Source organism: Cervus canadensis, chromosome 4 (genome assembly GCF_019320065.1).
Source record: "Cervus canadensis isolate Bull #8, Minnesota chromosome 4, ASM1932006v1, whole genome shotgun sequence".
Lineage (NCBI taxonomy): Eukaryota > Metazoa > Chordata > Mammalia > Artiodactyla > Cervidae > Cervus > Cervus canadensis.
Window position 1 is genome coordinate 44,088,008 of NC_057389.1, and position 19,037 is coordinate 44,107,044.

The following is a 19,037-nucleotide window of genomic DNA, read 5'->3' on the forward strand; positions in this document are numbered from 1 at the left end:
CTGGATAAACCATAGCTTGACTGTATGGAACTTTGTTGACAAAGTGATGTCTGTGCTTTTTAATATGCTGTCTAGGCCCATGAAGGGGCTTATGCCTGGAGTTCCTGGCAGACTTGAAACCAACAATGTCTCCCTTTCATATGATCAAAACCTTTCTGTCCACGAAGGATCAACCTACTTTTTAAATAAAACACCAGCTTAAACATCCTCAGGGGCTCCCCAAGAGTAGGCACCCTCTGAATGCTTGGTGTAAAAGGAATGAAAATTCAAACATAGCATTAAAATTGAAACCTAGCAGGATGGGTAAAGGAATATTCTAGTTCATTCATTCATTCATTCATCTGTATCTAATATCGCCAAGCACATATGGGACAAAGGGATACAGCAGAGAATAAGACACACTTGGTCCTTGTTTTTGTTAGTTAAAGTTTAGTGAGAAAGACCAGTATTGCCCATGTAATTATAGAGAAAAATAAGTAGGACAAAACCTGGCCCTGGAACTCAGGGAAGGCTTCCCAATGGAAACACAGAAGCTGAAAGAATAGGAGGCTTTGGTTGGGTGAAGAGTGCAAGGAAGAACTCTCTAATCAGAAAACACACAGGCTTGGAGATTCCAAGTCAGAGTGACCGAGGGTGGTGAATCAGAGGAATCGCATGTACACATCAGCTTAGCATCAGGAGGGACAGACCCCTTAAGTGCCAGTTTTGGCAGTAGGTTAGGGTAGTGTACAGCTTGGAAGGTTCGGCCCTCACTTCCTTACTTGTCCCTCTTTTTTAAAATTTGTATTTATTTTGTGATTTTTCTCTGGCATTCTTTTAAAACTTTACTGATATGTTCTAGCTGGAAGACAAAGCCAAGTTGTTTCCGGGATAAAAATGAAGCCACATGCTTCTTAATGCTTCTTAGCGCTGCTGGTGTGAGCCTGGTGTGGTGGGAGGTATGCTCGGTTCATGTCTGATGTTCGTCTGGTGGGCTGTTAGAACCGTGCCCTGTGAGAAGGCCCTGGGGGGATGCGACGATGAGGGGCATCCAGGCTAGAGGAGCAAATGCTAGGAGCAAGCAGGGTAGGTGGTTCCCTCTCAGTGGGTGTTATTCGAACAGGAACCAGATGGATGTGCTTCTGTTAGGGACGTTGTAGAGGAGAGTCTGGCCTTTTATGGGAAGTGGTTTAGCTGCCCTCTGAGTCTCATATCTACCTACTCATTTGCATATTCATAGCTGTACTTATAGTCTACCATTGATCTCTGCCTCTTTTAGCAAGACACAAGGAATTTGCCTGTAAGTTCATGTGATAAATGGATACCAGCATTGTTTATTTCCTGAGAAGTCATTTCACTCACTCATTCATTCATTCGGTGACTTTTTAAAGAACACCATTACATGAAGCTCATTTTGCCTGGTGAACTGGAAATTCATCAGTGAGAAAGGCAAATTCCTTCCTCCAGGAGCTTATAGACAACAGGGAGGAAGGTATTATATTATTATATTTCTATTATTATTTTACCATAATTATTATATTATTATAACAATATAATGTAATTATATGATATATATTTATATTATACAATTATATTATATATAATTATAGTATTATATTATTGATAGTTATTATTATAATTACCACTATTATTATAGTGGTGGATGAGATTTAGTCTAGAAGGGGGTTGAGGGACCTCAAGGATGGTATCTTGTTCCCAGATATTGTGTTTTCTTTCCCCCCCAAATGATAATGATGATGGTGATTACAATGATGATGATGGTGGTAATTGTTAACATTTATTGAGTGTTTTTGGGGGGCCGACTATAATTATGAGGACTTACAAAGTTATTATTTCACTTAATTCACATGATAGCCCATGTGGAGGTAGATGATACTACATTCCTTTTTTTTTGCAGATGAGGCAGTGGAAGCTCAGAGAGGATAGGTTATTTTACTAATACTGCACAGTTAATAAATATAAAACCAGAATTCAAACCCAGGTCTGTCTGACCCAGAGCCATTCTCCCCAACAACTGCACCACCTTCCTAACCAAAGAAACAATGCAGAAACCAAACATGAACATGTATTGAGATGACGTGGGCAGAAGAAAGCAGACACGCTTAGCCTTATAGAAGGCGTAGACAGATTTCTCTGCACAGGGGAGCAAGGAGACGAAAGTACCTTCTTCTCAGGACTCATAGAGCAGAGGGGCAGCAGCGTGGAGCTGAGTCTTGGGTGAGCTGCCACATGGACCAGAACTACTTATAACTAACATTTCACAGGAGGTCATCTGCAAGCACGTGGGGGAAATGGCTGACCACCCTGGTCCCCAGATACCCCAATAAGATGTGAGATGACCTGTCCTCAGTTTGTGTTTCCCTCAGCTTTTGTGCACTAGAAATTGCAGTCCATATCCATGGGAAATTGGTTGAGGAACCTCTAAAGACACCAAAATCTTCAGATTCTCAAATCTCTTATATAAAATGTCATAATATTTGCATATAAACTGTGCATATATGTGCATTCTCCTGAATACTTTAAGCCATCTCTAGGTTACTTATAATACCTGATAAAATGTAAATGCTATGTCACTAGCTGGAAATACCATATAAAGGCTGGGTAGATCGTTGCCAATATATATCACATTCAAGTTTTGCATTTCAGAACTTTCTGGATTTTTTTTTTCAAATATTTTTGACCTGTGGTGGGTTGAATCCATGGATACAGAATCCATGGATGTGAAGGACCAACTGTATAATTATAATAAAATTCCATCAGTATCCAGTGGAAAATGAAATGGGGATTTGGGAGCTTGAGTCTGAATTCCAGGTCTATTGCTGCAATTGTAGCAAGATTTAAACTCAAGCCCTCTAGTCAAGAGCCCATCCTCCCGCTGCACCTGACCCCCTCCTCTTGCTCAGCAGTCATATGGCACAGTGTAAGAACATGGATTTGGGAGTTCTGTAGTCCTGGAGGGGAAGCCCGGTTCCATGATTTTATCAATTTAGTGACCAGAAAGCTCACTTTCTGAACCTTGGTGTCTTCATTTGATAAATGGGGTTTTTATCAACCTGGAGGACTCTTATGAAGATTTAATGGTTAATCAGTTATAATGTTTGGACTATAGCAATCACTCAGTGAATAGCTGAGTTATCACGGTTGTTATTGTTGTTGTAGTTATTTATTAGGGGTTTAAGGCAGTCTAGTTCAGTGGTTCCAGTGGTTTGGCCTAAGTTTAGCCTGGTCATCCTATTTTCAGGATCACATCACTTGGTTTCTGTCAGATTCTTCAGAGCCAAACTCCATTGACCAGTAGTGCTTGCCTTCTTCCTCTGCAGCTCAGTCATGTAACATCTTGGAACCTCAGTTCTCTCTTCTGTAAAATGGGGCTGATAGAGTCTGCTGCTGCTAAGTCGCTTCAGTTGTGTCTGACTCTGTGTGACCCCGTAGATGGCAGCCCACCAGGCTCCTCTGTCCCTGGGATTCTCCAGGCAACAATACTGGAGTGGGTTGCCATTTCCTTCTCCAGTGCATGAAAGCGGAAAGGGAAAGTGAAGTCGCTCAGTCATGCCTGACTCTTAGCGACCCCATGGACCGCAGCCTACCAGGCTCCTCCATCCATGGGATTTTCCAGGCAAGCGTACTGGAGTGGGTTGCCATTGCCTTCTCCATGATAGAGTCTACCTTGCTTATTTCATAAGGATACTGTGGGATGTGATGCATGCCAAAATGTCACATTAGCTATAGCATGGTGGAAAAATGAGAGGAATTGCTGTTATTATTATTGTTATGAATGCCCTGAAAGGTGAAAGTGAAGTTGCTCAGTCGTGTCTGACTCTTTGCGACCTTATGGACTGTAGCCTACCAGGCTTCTCCATCCGTGGAATTTTCCAGGCAAGAGTACTGGAGTGGGTTGCCATTTCCTTCTCCATGGGATCGTCCCGACCCAGGGATCACACCTGGGTCTCCCGCATTGCTGGCAGACACTTTACCATCTGAGCCACCTGCGAAGCCCATGAATGCCCTAGGCAGCACGAACTGCTCCATATTGAAAGACAACCAATACCTTCAGTCTTTCAGTGCTTCTCAAACTGGGATCTGGTGGACCCTTTATAAATTCTCAGAGGTCTGCTAGTTCTCTGCAAGAATTTTTAAATGTTGTGCTTATTTATTTCAGTGAAACTCAATCATCAATATTAATTATCTGATCATTTGTCTCACGCTGTGAGTACTCTTGTTTGCAGTCCCAGTGGACTGAAAAATTTAATCATTAGCTCAGTGTTTCCCAAACTGTCTGTGCAGATGCATTCTAGGGGTCCACATATCTTTCTTTTGAGAAACACTAGTTTGTTCTAAGATTTGCTGCTGATGCATTGTAGAGATAAGAGCTATAACTGGAGAGCTCCGGCTGGTAACTGTCTGCTTTGATCACAGTCTCCGAGTAGTGAGTGAGAGCTGAGTCAGGGCTGGGTTTGGAGGAGGCCTGACAGCCAGACAGGAGAGTTTGATTCTCCAGGAGATTCCAGGACCCAGGAGCTTCTTTAAGTAGTAAAGGTATAGTTCACCAATTTCTATGGCAACCCACTCCAGTATTGCCTGGGAAATCCCATGGACAAAGGAGCCTGGCGAGCTACAGTCCATAGGGTTGCGAAGAGTTGGATATGACTGAGCAACTGAGTATGCACTCAAGTTCACTTTATGGACATCCCAATACTATGGAAATAGAAATATACATCTATCCATCATATACAAAATAAGAATGCATACACCAGCATTTATGTGCATGGGCATATACATGCACATATACGTACAGACACAAGTGAGTATGTTTAGATGGGCACATTTAGTATATGAAGCAAGGATTCCCCACTATGTAGAGCAATTTAACTTTTTCTAGGCATGGTGGCATTCAGCAACATACTGGCCTTCCCCAGTGATTCTATGAGCATAGAATAGGAACTATTATTCTCAGTGAGGAAACTGAGTGCTGGCAAATTGCCCCAAATCACAAAGAAGCTGGCCGAGGGTGGTGTCTGGACAAAAAGCAGGGTTTTTCTTTCTTTGTTTTTTTAATGACTCCTGTTATAAAGCTCTCCTCCCTGACCCAGAGTTCTCCTTCCGTCTTCTCTTCCAGTAGCCCTCCAAACCCAGAAAAGCATCCCTCCAAAGTGACCTGTTACAGGAACACTGTTGGCTTCTTTGAAGCTCACACAGTCTGACAGGGACAGAAAGAACCTTGAAATAAAAAGTAGCTCCCTCCTTTGTTAAACCTTTCAAAAGCTCCCTTAGTTTCTAACTCTATAATTACACCCTAATCACAAGCATGCTGAAGGAGGGGGTCAGTTCCATGCAGCAGTGGGCTAATTATGTGGCAGAATTTCTAAAAATTACCATCTTATAAATTGTGTGATTCCTCTGAAGGGGGAAGAAGAACACACACACCACATACTCCACTGTTTCAAACTGAATTAATTAGTAATTTGAAGCCCAATTATCAACTAATCTATTGGAACATGCAAGTCTTTTGTATTTGGATGGTATATGCAATTTGCATCCTATTAGCTGGCAGTTGTAAGAATTTGAGAGCTCATTAGGTCAGGGGAGAAAAAAAGAATGCAGATCAGAAGGCTGCAGACACCCTAAGGGCTGACTTGGTGATGCTGTGACTAAGGGGTCACTTGGCAACAGATGGAGGCTGGCAATGTAATTACCTGAGGTCTTTGGGTGGCTTTGAGGTCACTGATGTGTAATTTCTATCTTATCCTGGAGAGATGATTATGCATGCCCCCACCCTTGTTCTGTATATTCTCAAGCAGCAGGGTGCCCACATGATCGTGCTGAGAGATGTCCTGATATAGTAGAAAAGGCATAGGCCTGCTAACCCTGGTGCCAGGCCTAGCTCTATCACTGACTTGTGTGAGCCTGGCCAAGTCATACCCCCTTGCTGGTTTAGCCATAAGCAAATGTTTCCCTGTAAGCAAATGAAACTTAGATAGAGCTGACTTCCAAAGTCTTTTCTAGGATGAAGGATCTAAGTGAGATTCAAGGGATGTCAAGAGTTTTTTTCATTACAAAGTCAACAATTTCATCCTTGCAAATGGTTTTTGAGGATGCAACTCTTGGTTCCCCCAAAAGTGTCTGGATGGTTATTATCCATTTAAAAGGCAAGTATGTCTGAGAAAAGTAACATATTTATCTATTAATAGCTAGACCTTAATTAACTTATCTTAATAAGTCCTTATTTCTCGTCTTGACCATGAAATACCAAGACTGCTAAGGCTAGGAAGTTTCCAAGGGGAAAGATGGTTCAGGTAGGAGTATGTCTGAGGCTGGAGATCAGTCAGAAAGAGAGACAGAGCTTAAGAATTAGGCAAGATATTTTGGTCCCACTTTTTAGTCCTACCACTTTGACCTTTACTATGCCCAGACCCTGTGCCTTTGTCCTGTTAGTGATCCTTATTCTAAAGGTAAGTAGGAAAATATCAATCTCTTATTCAGTTAATATTACAGGAATAATTACCACAAATAACATGGCTAAAACTGAGTGATATAATTTGTTATGGGCAAAAAGCTAAAAAAATCACATCTTAAAGGAAACACAGAAAATCATAAAGAAGGCCAGGATAATAAGCAAACTTTGTAGAAAAAGCTATCATTAAGGAAATCTGACAACTGTTTAAACTGTCACATGGCAAAATTTGTTATTTATTAAAAATTTGCTGGGAGATGCAACCACTTTACAAAATAGTTTTAGCATTCCTCAAAATATTAACCATAGAGTTACCATGTATCCCAGTGATTTCACTCCTAGGTTTGTGTTCAAGAGAAGAATTTGTATACAAATGTTTGTAGAAGCAGAATTCATGATAGTCAAAAAGCGAAAACAACTCAAGTGTTTATCAGCTGGTGTGTGGATAAACAAAATGGGATACATCTGTATAATGGAATGTTACTTGGCAGTAAAAAGGAATGAAGAACTGATATGTGGTACCAACATGGATGGATGTTGAAAACATTATGCTAAGTGAAAGAAGCCGGTCAGATATTCTGTGATTCTAATATCCAGAATAAGCAAGTCCATAGAGATAGAAAGTAGATTACTGGTTGCCAAAGGCTGGAGGAATTTGGGGGAAAATAGGGAGTAACTGCTAATGTATGGGGTTTCTTTTGGGGGATGATGGAGATATTTAAAAATGAGATTGTGGTGGTGTTTCATAATTCTGTGAATATACATAAAAGAATTGACTTGTGTACTTTAAATGGATGAGCTTTACATCATGTGAATTGCATCTGAATAACACTCTTTAAAAATAAGACAAGGCAAAGTAAAAATAAATTTGGCTTTGGGGAAAAAACAAAACAAAACACTGGAAGTCTCAAACTTCATAATTTAAAAAGGTAGATGAGAAAACATGACCCAGGACTTGCCAAAATAGACTTGCCAAAATGGATGGCCACAAAGAAAATTCATAATGATACATACATGTCACTAGGAATAATTTAATGTACCAAAAATTATCTTATGAGTCAAGTCTTCATACCCTGAAAAATAATTGCACCCAATAAAAATAACTGTAGTACATAAAAATGAAAGTAAAAATTTTCTTTAAAAGACAGCTTATCTATGCCACAAAAAAAAGAATAAAAACTAAATTGTCATAATATTGTTCATGGTATAAAACTGTTTCTGGTTAAATACTTGTCAGTGCTAGTATTCTTATGATTTAAACATTTGTATTTATAAACAGTCAAACTATCATTGGTGTCAAAACAGAGAATCAAAACCAGTGAGGTTAAAGCATCTTGTATCCATTCAAACATGTGGTGATTTTGTTGTTACTGCCAAGTGGCAGAGTCGATTAAAGCTGGAATTATGATGACTAATAAAGGCCTGTCCACCAGTGTGATCTCTTACAAGGAAGCTTAGAGAGTCACCTTAAGTGTGCTGTGGGTTTTGCAGGGGCACAGCTGAAGCTTGAAATTGCCTGTCCCATACATGCAGTTCCTACCAGCCAGGGACCACAGTAGCAAGCCAGGCCCCAAACATGGAAAGACTCACCAGGTGAGGGCTTGCAGTGTCCTCTACTCACCAGATTTGCAAGGATATAGTGGTAGCCAATGCCATTCTTTTCCAGCTTTACAATCTATAAAACACAACCAGGGGGGATACATGCATTAATCGTACTGCCCATTAAAGCTACACCTGCAATAATAATAGCAATGAACATTGAACACTGACTGCCCTGTCCTATCCTAAGTACTCAAGCTACAGTATCACAGCCACCCAATGATGGCGGCATTGCTGATACCCTCGCTTTTACAGATAGGGATGGAGGCTTAGAGAAGTTAAATAAACTCCCTGAGGTTACCCAGACATTAAGTGCAGATACAAGATTTGAAATCATTTTTGCCTGATTCCAGGGATGGAGTAGTGTTATTACAACCCCCAGGTCCTGGCTAAAATGTTTACTTCTTTCCTTCTTCCATAAAGCCTTCTCCATTCATGGAGATTCTTTCTGTACACAGTGAGAATCATCTGTTGTATTGGATTCCCTCTCACTGTTATAATGATATCTGCTGCTTGAGTGGACAGAGAAGTGGATGCGTGGTCAAATGGGTGGTTGCATGATTGCACCCCGGTTCTTGAACTTCACATCCTTGCATGGGTCACATTCAGATACAGTTCCTTCCTTTGTGCTTCTTCCCTGAACCAGTTGGGTATTCAGACATTTCTGCAATTTTGAGTGCAAGCCGGACGCTGGGAGGGAATGTCAGGATCATCTGATCCACCCCTCACTGTACAGATGGGAAGTCTGGGCCCAGAGTTGGGGCGTGATCTATCAGATCCCACAGCAGTATGGTAGCGGTGTCAGGACATTGCATTGTGTGGCGCGCATGCTCAGTCAGGTCCAGTGCTTTGAGACCCTATGGACTATAGCCCACCAGGCTCCTCTGTCCATGGATTTCCTAGGCAAGAGTACTGGAGCAGGTTGCCATTTTCTTCTCCAGGGGATCTTTCTGACCCAAGGATTGAACCTGTGTCTCCTGCCTTGGCAGGCAGATTCTTTACCACTGCGCCACCTGGAAATCTCTAGTGTTAGGACAGGGACCTGGCTGTTGTGAGGCTTTCCATAGGATGCCTGAAATAAGAGCCAGGGTCTCCAAACACCCCTCCATCTTGCATGCATAGGCTGTCTCTAATCGTTCTAGGCAGGAAAATATCTGTAGAAAGAACTACCCAGAGATTTGCTTGGGCATCCAGATACACTACCCAGCTGGGAACAGCTAAGACTGTGGACCTTGGTTTAGCCCTAGCTCAGCCAGCAAGGTAACTTGATCTGCTTCTTTTTAATCATAAATGAGGTTAGGACAACCTGCTCAGTGCCCCTCCCCCTGCACTGTAACAAGGAGACATAAAACAGAGGAGAAGCATTTGGGCTTCTCCAACTGAATAAATTTTCAAGGTTATTAACAGCCACATTCAGATATCTACTTAATTGGATGTATGTGCATAGCAGCTCACATTTTTTTATGGTGAGAATAATTAAATGCAAGTGCATACAATGAATGCTCTGAAATAGTGGCTAGCATGTGAAATTCCAGACCATGGAGCTCAAAGACTATTGGGATGATAGTTTTATTAATAATTCTTCATTGCTTTTTCATTTTCTTGTCAAATGGCTTGCTGCGCTTTCAACAATGAGATACCATTATCAGAAACCTATTCAGCTTCAAATTAACACAAAACAGCAAACAAAAGACAGATTGAAACCCACTGCCTCAGGGCAATAGATAAGAATAGTCTCTGCAGGATGAAATTACAGGTTGAAACATAAGAAACAATAATGAATGATTTTTGACCAATAAAGATTAGTAATTTTATATAGTTGGACCTAAACACCAACCTTCCCACCCATCTACTCACCTACCTACCTGATGACCTCCTTTCCCTTTTACAAATATTAAGTGCTTACTATCTACCAAGCACTGTGCTGAGAATATGGTAGAAAATGAAAAAGCATGGTGCTTGCTCTGCTGGAGGTCACAGTTTACTGGGAGAAGAACAATACTAAACAGATAAAGAGATAAAAGGTTACGCACTGAGAAAGTTGATACAAACGTAATGTACACTTGCAGTCCACTGCTTCACGACCCCATCTCTTCAAAGCTCATTTTCACTGGATTGCTTTAATTCACAGACTTTGTGTCTGGCGTGCCCTTTCCCATTCTCTTTGATTATTCGTAACCTTTATGGCTAAGCTCTAATTCCAACTGCTCTGTGAAGCCTCTATGATTAATTAATTCACTCAACAAATATGTATTGAAAGTGGACCATATGTCAAACCCCACGCTGTGTACTAGGGACAAGCTATGAACAAGTGAGGCAGGGTCCCCAGGCCCTCATTGAGCTGAGCTGACAATTTGGCAGGGAGCCAGATGGTAAATAGATAAACAGATAAATGAACAAGATTTCAGCAGGTGAAAAGCACTTTGAAGACAATAAGAGTAAACGAATGGGCTGGTCCCGGTCTCCCTCATCCATCTCCAACTCCTTCTGAATTTAATGACTGTATTACATAATTAAGTGCCATATACTGATAAAGTATTATAATCTAATGAATTTCCTGCCAGTGCAAGAGATGCAAGAGATGCAGTTTCGATCCCTGGGTTGGAACGGTTCCTTAGAGTAGGAACTGGTAACCTGCTCCAGTGTTCTTGCCTGGAAAATTCCATGGGTAGAACATCCTGGTGGGCTACAGTACCTGGGGCCCCAGAGAGTTGGACATGACTGACCAATTGAACACACACACACACACACACACACACACACACACACACGTGTGCGCGCGCGTGCTATATTTTGATAACCCTGTTCCTTGCTTACAGACCTTCACTGTCTCTCCACTGTTTATAAAATAAACCCCAGACTCTTTAGAATGGTTTCCAAAGATCATTGTCTTCCAGTAAACAATTGACATCCTCCACTTGGCCTTTTAAGCCCTCTGTGAACCGTGGCTCCTACAAGTCCTCTGGGCCTCCCTACCTGCTCTTTCCTCCAGCTTAAAGGCTCTTTTTCAGTCAAAGGCTACCTGTAGATATCTAGACCCATCTCACATTTAGGATCTTAGAGCATTCATTGATTCCTTATTCTTCTCATTCATTCAAAAAATATTTATTGAATACCTGCTAGATGCCAAGCACTGTTCAAGGCACTGTGGATACAGCAGGGAAGAAAACAGAACAAGAATCCTAATACAGCTGATATTCCAGGTGGAGCACTATAGACTGAGACAGGCCATTAATTCACTATGTGGAGTTTGGAATCATTGTCTTCCTCCTTAGATTAGGCAGAACGTTTGTGTTAGACTGAAAAGATCCAAGTTCTTGAGTGTGAGATAGTCTAGGATGATGCCAAGATGTCAGACTGCAAATCAGAAGATGGAAATCCTTTGTCACTGACTAAGTGACATTGTCTTTTTCACTAACTAGTCTGAACCCAAGACAAATGATTCAACAAATATGACCATTAGTCATCTCATCTGTAAAGTCTAAATGGAAGTGATAAACCAAATAACTTATAAGATCCTTTCAGCATTTTGGTTTTACTTTTCAGACTAGAAGAGTCCAACAATTAAAAAGATAATATACTACAATCTAAAATATTCAGAAAAACAAGTTACTTTCTTCCAAAACACACGTTTTTCCTTTGACAGAGGGGATGGCTATAGTCAGCAGATGCTGACAATTGAGTTTTTAAGAGGTCTGGCATGGTAGCTAAACCAAGATGGATTTTATTTCCTACTTTCATTCCATGCTACTCGTGAAATCCCAGGCAAGTGTAATCCCTTGTTTCTCCATTTATAAAATAAGGGCGCTAATGGAAGCAGTTTTATAGAGAGGATGTGAGGATGAAGTGGAATTATACATGGAAAGGGCTTGGCATGGTGTTTGGTACAAAGTAAGTACTCAGAAAATAGTACCAACAGCTTTATCTTTACTGTTGGAGTCTTCAGTCTGTTAAGAATACCTGCTTATCATCCAACACTTTCCCTACCTTTCATCTAATCTTGTTATCAACTTCGTAGAACAGGGATCTTCATTCCTATTTTACAGATGAGTACACTTACGCCAAAAAATAAATGACTCAAGAAGCCAGGATCGTACCCACAACAACTTGAATGAATCTCTAGGGAATTATGCCAAGTGAAAAAAGCCAAACCCAAAATGTTACATACTGTGTAATTCCATTTATATCACACTCTTAAAATAAGAAAATCACAGAAATGGAGAACAGATTAGTGAGTGCCTAGGGAAAGGGAAAAGGAGAGGGAGAAAGGGAAGCGGGATGACCACAGAGGATCTTTGTGATGATGGAAATGTTCAGTACCTGAAATGTATCAATGTCAATTTCCTGCTTGTGGTATTGCACTATAGTTGCTACAGTTTTATAAGATGTTATCATTGGAATAACTGGACATGTGGTGCATGGGATCTCTCTGCATTATATCTTGCACATGCATATGAGCTTGTGTCTCAAAATTTAAAAAGTTTAACTAAAAAAAAAAAAAAAAAGAAACACAAAGCAAAACCAGTATCAGTTGGCATTATGAATAGCAAAAACAGGTAAATCTTTACATTTAACACTTTCAGTGGGGCAGGCTCTATTTTAAGTGCTGTGCATGTATACATAGATTCTTCTGACCCTCACAAGAGCTCTCTAAAGGTAGCCATTTTTATTAATATTATGCCAAAATTACAGGTCAGGAACCTGAGTTGTAGAAATTAAAAACCTGGCCCAGGGTCACAGAACTCATGAACATTAGAGCTGGGGATGTGAATCTGACTACAGGGTCTCTGCGTTTAACTGTTATTAATACTCTATTCTGCTTTACGTAACTAGAATTCCAGTCCTCTGACTCTGGCTCAAAAAACTCCCATCTCAATGGGAATAATTTTTGCTGCTTTTTCTCTCTGAGAGGGAGGCACAGATTCACACTTTGTAAAGTAGAACACAGAGTGAACGCCTCAAAGAACCCCCGGCTTTCAAAATCTCTCCTGTTCAATTGCCGAGGCCTCTGAACAAGCGCTGAGCTGGCTCTGAGATTCCCTGCGGGAGCCCCGGGGATCTTGAGGACTATTAACAAGCGCTGTCTTGTTGTCAAGTACCTAAAACTGCCATCTTTAATTGTAGAGTACTGTTCAAAAACAATTGCAGCATCTCCTTCCTTGCTAGCTCATCTGAATACACAGATGTAACTTAAAAAAACAAGTGATCTATCCAGTGCCACATGCTTTCCCTCTGAGAATAGGAGGAACCATGACTTAGAGACATCTGGCTAAAGACTGCTGAGGTTACGGTGTAATTTCTTAGAATGGACAGTCAGTTAATTCATCTTTCAGACACTGGTATGTGTTCCAGGAAAGAATAAAGGGGGGTGCTCGGTGCCTTCCTGAACTCAAAATGGGTCAGTGGGCCACATGGATGAGAAACCAAATGCAGGATCAGCAGGTGACAGAATGCAGAGCCAAACCCAGGAATCCAGGAAGCTCTAAGGATGTGATAACACTTCACAAACTCTAAAGTGCAATGCATTTTTCTTTTTAACAAGAAAAGGAAACACTTGAGATAAGTTTTTGGTTAACTGATCTGAGAACCATGGGAAGCCCTAGGTGATGGCTCCTACTCTGTACTATTTCATAATGTTTCAGAGTTAAATTGTTATCGTTACAGGATGTGAGAAACAGCCTGTGGTTTTACCTAGTCAAGAACTCTCTTTGTAACTCCGAGGGCCAGAGGTCATCTGGTCCTCTGGAACCATCCCCCACAGCCACCCTGAGGGCACCTTCGCTGCACTCACTACCTGGCCCAGGATAGCATTGAGGCGTTCCGATTCACAGTCCACCACCACCAGCCGCTCCTTTTTCTTCTCCAGGTCCTGGAAGAGCATCCGGTAACCCTCCTCCGTGGTTGTCAAGATGTTGACGGCTGTCACCTGCCAGTTCTTCTCAGCAGCTGTGTCCAGGACTTTCTGCAGGACGGACAGACCTGGAGGTGGGGTGAGTAGGACAGAGAGGTGGCAGTCAGAATCCACAGGAATTACCCCCACCTTCCCCACTCCTCCACTAAACTCAGCTCCAGCTTGTTCTATGCCAGTTTGAGCTGGGGTGGGCAGACTCTGTGTTTATTCTGTGTTTCTGTTTGCAGAACGTAGGAGGCAGTAGTTAGTGATTAAAAGTGTAATCTGAAGCTCCAATTCTAATGCCACAATATACTTGGTTAAATGATCTTGTATGGATTAATTCACCTTGTGAAACTTTAGTGTCTTCAGTGGTAAAATGGTGATGTTAAGAACGCCCACCTCACAGTGTCATCATGAGGATTGAATGAGAATATCTCAAACATGGCAGGGGTTTTATAAATATTGATTACTGTTCGGCCTTTAGTAACTGCTTATTAAATGTGCTGATCTGATATCTAAATAGCACCTTATAACTGTCAACCACATTTACTAATGTACAGTATATCTCAAGTCCTAGCACTTTGCCTCTCACACAGTAGGTATTCGATCACCATGTACTGAATTAAGTTACTCTCTTCTGATTTACAGCTAAATGATAGAGGAATCCATGACTAAATACTGTTTTGTTTCATCTCTGGGACATAGATGGTGTATTAGTTTCCTACTGCGACTGTGACAAATTATTGCATATTTCAGTTCAGTTGCTCAGTCATGTCCGACTCTTTGCAACCCCATGAATTGCAGCACGCCAGGCCTCCCTGTCCATCACCAGCTCCCGGAGTCTACCCAAACCCATGTCCATCGAGTTGGTGATGCCATCTAGTCATCCCATCCTCTGTCATCCCCTTCTCCTGCCCCCAGTCCCTCCCAGCATTAGGGTCTTTTCCAATGAGTCAACTCTTTGCATGAGGTTGTAAATTTAGTGGCTTCAAAGAAAACATTTATCATCTTAAACTGCCAGAGGTCAGATGTTTGAAATGAATCTCACTGGGCTAAGTTCAAGTTATTGTCAGAGTTGTGTTATTTTCTGGAGATTCTAGGAGGGGAAATTGTTGTTGCTTTTTCTGCTTCTAGAGGATACCTGCTTTCCTTGGTTTATAGCCTCTTCCATCTTCAAAACCAGTACTGACTAGTTGAGTCTCTCATGTCATACTCTGATACTGACCCTTCTGCCACCAACTTACATGTTTAAGGACCCTTGTGATTACACTGAGCTCACCCAAAGAATCCAGGATAATCTGTCTAAGGTCAATTGATTAACAATGTGAATTCCATCTGTAACCTTTATGCTTTTTGCATTTAACATAACATATTCAGGGGTTCCAGGAATTAGAGCATGGGTATCTTTGTGGGGGAAGAAGGGGGAGGTCATAATTTTGCCTGCAACAAATTGTTATTTTACCCACGCATTCTTAATCTATCTTGTGCACGTATATCATTTCTATCTCCATATAACATTGCTTATCTCTCTGATAGCGACCAATATGGTCCCGGCATAAAGAATCATCTGTAGATTGATTCTGTTGTTTCTTTTTTGCTTGCTTTATTTATTTTATTTAAGTACAAGGTTGGTGTTCTTAAGCCTCACATTTCAGTTCAGTTCAGTTCAGTTCAGTTCAGTTGCTCAGTCGTGTCCGACTCTTTGTGACCCCGTGAATCGCAGCACTCCAGGCCTCCCTGTCCATCACCAACTCCTGGAGTTTACTCAGACTCATGCCCATCGAGTTGGTGATGCCATCCAGCCATCTCATCCTCTGTCATCCCCTTCTCCTCCTGCCACCAATCCCTCCCAGCATCAGGGGCTTTTCCAATGAGTCAACTCTTCACATGAGGTGGCCAAAGTCTTGGAGTTTCAGCTTCAGCATCAGTCCTTCCAATGAACACCCAGGACTGATCTCCTTTAGGATGGACTGGTTGGATCTCCTTGCAGTCCAAGGGACTCTCAAGAGTCTTCTCCAACACCATAGTTCAAAAGCATCAATTTTTTGGTGCTCAGCTTTCTTCACAGTCCAACTCTCACATCCATACATGACCACTGGAAAAACCATAGCCTTGACCAGATGGACCTTTGTTGGCAAAGTAGTGTCTCTGCTTTTTAATATGCTGTCTAGGTTGGTCATAACTTTCCTTCCAAGGAGTAAGCGTCTTTTAATTTCAGGGCTGCAGTCACCATCTGCAGTGATTTTGGAGCCCCAAAAAATAAAGTCTGTCACTGTTTCCATTGTTTCCCCATCTATTTCCCATGAGGTGATGGGACCAGATGCCATGATCTTAGTTTTCTGAATGTTGAGCTTTAAGCCAACTTTTTCACTCTCCTCTTTCACTTTCATCAAGAGGCTCTTTAGTTCCTCTTCACTTTCTGCCATAAGGGTGGTGTCATCTGCATATCTGAGGTTATTGATATTTCTCCCAGCAATGTTGATTCCAGCCTGTGTTTCTTCCAGCCCAGCGTTTCTCATGATGTACTCTGCATATAAGTTAAATAAGCAGGGTGACAATATACAGCCTTGACGTACTCCTTTTACTGAAAGTTTATTATGTGTCTGCCATTGCTCCATTAGCTTTCCTGTTTTCAACTCACTTAATTCTGTAAGGTAGGTACCATTGTTATCCATGTTTCACAAATGTGGAAATGGAGGTTCAGAGAGACTTAGTCATTGGCCCAAGGTCACACAGCTAGCAAATGGCAGAACTCTGAGCTCAGAGTTGTGAGGTAGGTGGAGCCCCTTTTAGAGTATGGGCGCTTTTTGCTGATTAACCCCAGAGATGATCCTCTATTAAAAGTGACATTTTTCTGGCTTTGCCACTTCTAGACCTCAAGCCTCATTATGCTGCAAAAGTGAAGTTGCTCAGTTGTGTCCAGCTCTTTGCAACCCCATGGACTGTAGCCTGCCAAGCTTCTCCCTCCATGGAATTTTCCAGGCAAGAGTACTGAAGTGAGTTGCCATTTCCTTCTCCAGGGGATCTTCCCAACCCAGGGATCGAACCTGGGTCTCCTGCATTGTAGGCAGACGCTTTATCATCCCCACCAGGGGAGACCTATTTATGCTGCAAAGTTGTCCTGAAATAGCCATTCTGCAGGTCATCCTTATAATGCCTGCTTGTCTGACAAGGGAAATCATCCAAATAAGGAAAGAGAAGGGAAAATCAAAGGAAATAGAATGCTTCTGGCCTCCCCTGCCAGCTAATTCTCCTTAAATAACGCCTGCCTAACTCTTCCTGAAAAAACATTTCGCCAGTCACTCTTCTATTGAAAAATCTTCTAAGCCTCTCTAAAGGCTGCTGCTGCTGCTGCTAAGTCGCTTCAGTTGTGTCTGACTCTGTGTGACCCCGTAGACAGCAGCCCACCAGGCTCTGCTGTCCCTGGGATTCTCCAAGCAAGAACACTGGAGTGGGTTGCCATTTCCTTCTCCAGTGCATGAAAGTGAAAAGTGAAAGTGAAGTCGCTCAGTCATGTCTGACTCTGCGACCGCATGGACTGCAGCCTACCAGGCTCCTCTGTCCGTGTGATTTTCCAGTCAAGAGTACTGGAGTGGGGTGCCATTGCCTTCTCCATCTCTAAAGGCAACCCCCTATAAAACCTCTTTTAAACAGGGCAGAATTTCTGTGCCTCACTTTGCAGACCTTGTATGATCCACTTATTTATTCACACCAATAATGGTTAAGTTCTTTTTGGACCATTGAGTATAACAGGGGATGGTAGGATAGTATAATACAACCATCACAGGAGTTAGAGAAAAGAGAGTTTCCATTTAGAAGGTCAGGAAATAGAGAAAGTGGTGTTCTCTGTTGCAAAAAAAAAAAAAAAAAAGGAATAATTTGCATATGTAGATTTGAAAAGGGAAGTGCTCCCCAGGAACTAGAATCCTCTGATTCAAGATGTAGAGAAGAAAAACAAATACTGGACACATTTTAAAAATGGAAAATTTGAAATTAGGTGGAGGCAGAATTACTAAGGCCTGGGAGGGTTGATGGTGATGCTATGATGATGCTGATAGAGGTTAACATGTATAAAAGACTCTGCATTGATTGTGTTGTTGGTACCATACAAGCCCATCTAGCTACTGTGTCATTCAGTCCTCACAATTTTATGAGATAGAGACTGGCCTTATCTTCATTATAGAGATGAAAAAAGGAAGGAATAGAGAATTTTATTCCCATTACAGAAGTGATCAAACTGAGGCAGAGAGAGCTTGCCTAAAGTCAGACAGCTGGAGAGGAAGGAACATAGAATTCAGATCCAGGTCTGACTCCATATGCTCCTAAAAGCCATTCCATGAGCCCTGAGCCCTGAACCCTGAGCCAGTCAGCTGAGGTCCTTGGACATGGAGAGTGGGTTCAGGAACAATGGAAGCTTTGAGAGCTGCAGAGTGACATGGTGCGTTAAAAGGTTATTCTCTCCAAGGATGTGTTTCCACACAGTGGGTTACAGATTAGCTACTGAAAAATCAGTCCACAGACATAAAGCATTTCTGGATCATTCCTCCCTGACTTCAAGAAAGCAGGGAGGCCCCATTCTTCTTCCTGCTGGTAATTTTCTCCCCATCCCTTCAACGTCTCTCTCCCCTAGCCCCTGGCTTACCCCGGTCAGCATCATAAATGTAGACAAATTTTTGCCACTTGTAATGGTCGATGATACTGATGAGGGCATCCTGCAGCTCGGGGCGCAGCTGGAGGACGAACTGGTTGGATGTGTCAACGGGAAAGCTTGGTGTAATGAAGCAGACGTGGAGGGCCCCGCAGAAGGAGGTCAGCATGTTGACAGTCCTCCGTTCATAAAACCCAAAGATGGCATAGACTCCTTTAGAGAACTGGGAACAGACTGGAAAAGGAGAAGAGAGAAATTAATGAATAGAGGAAGATGCTGCAAACATGTTGTCAGTGGCTCTAAAACTGTCTCATCCACTAGCCTATCCATCCAACTCATCATCCTTCTATTATCTAGCTAGCCTTCTACCCACTCAGGCAATCTATCCCTCCATCCTTTCAGCCCACCAACCTATCTAACTGTCCATCTATTTTACCCATCTGTGC

General features: G+C 42.0%; 1 protein-coding gene across 4 annotated transcripts in view; it reads right to left on the reverse strand.

Annotated features, from left to right (window-relative positions):
- GRIA1 (glutamate ionotropic receptor AMPA type subunit 1) overlaps nt 1–19,037 on the reverse strand; it is a 336,275-nt gene that overhangs the window by 130,838 nt on the left and 186,400 nt on the right. For 2 of the 4 annotated variants that reach the window (XM_043464901.1, XM_043464900.1), the window contains exons 3-5: nt 18,586–18,825; nt 13,845–14,029; nt 8,073–8,126 (exon numbers count right to left, since the gene is read on the reverse strand). In XM_043464901.1, the coding sequence (XP_043320836.1) occupies nt 8,073–8,126; nt 13,845–14,029; nt 18,586–18,825 (479 nt within the window). Of the gene's footprint in view, nt 1–8,072; nt 8,127–13,841; nt 14,030–18,585; nt 18,826–19,037 lie in introns of all 4 variants that reach the window. The other 2 variants (XM_043464899.1, XM_043464897.1) reach the window with 1 other exon arrangement.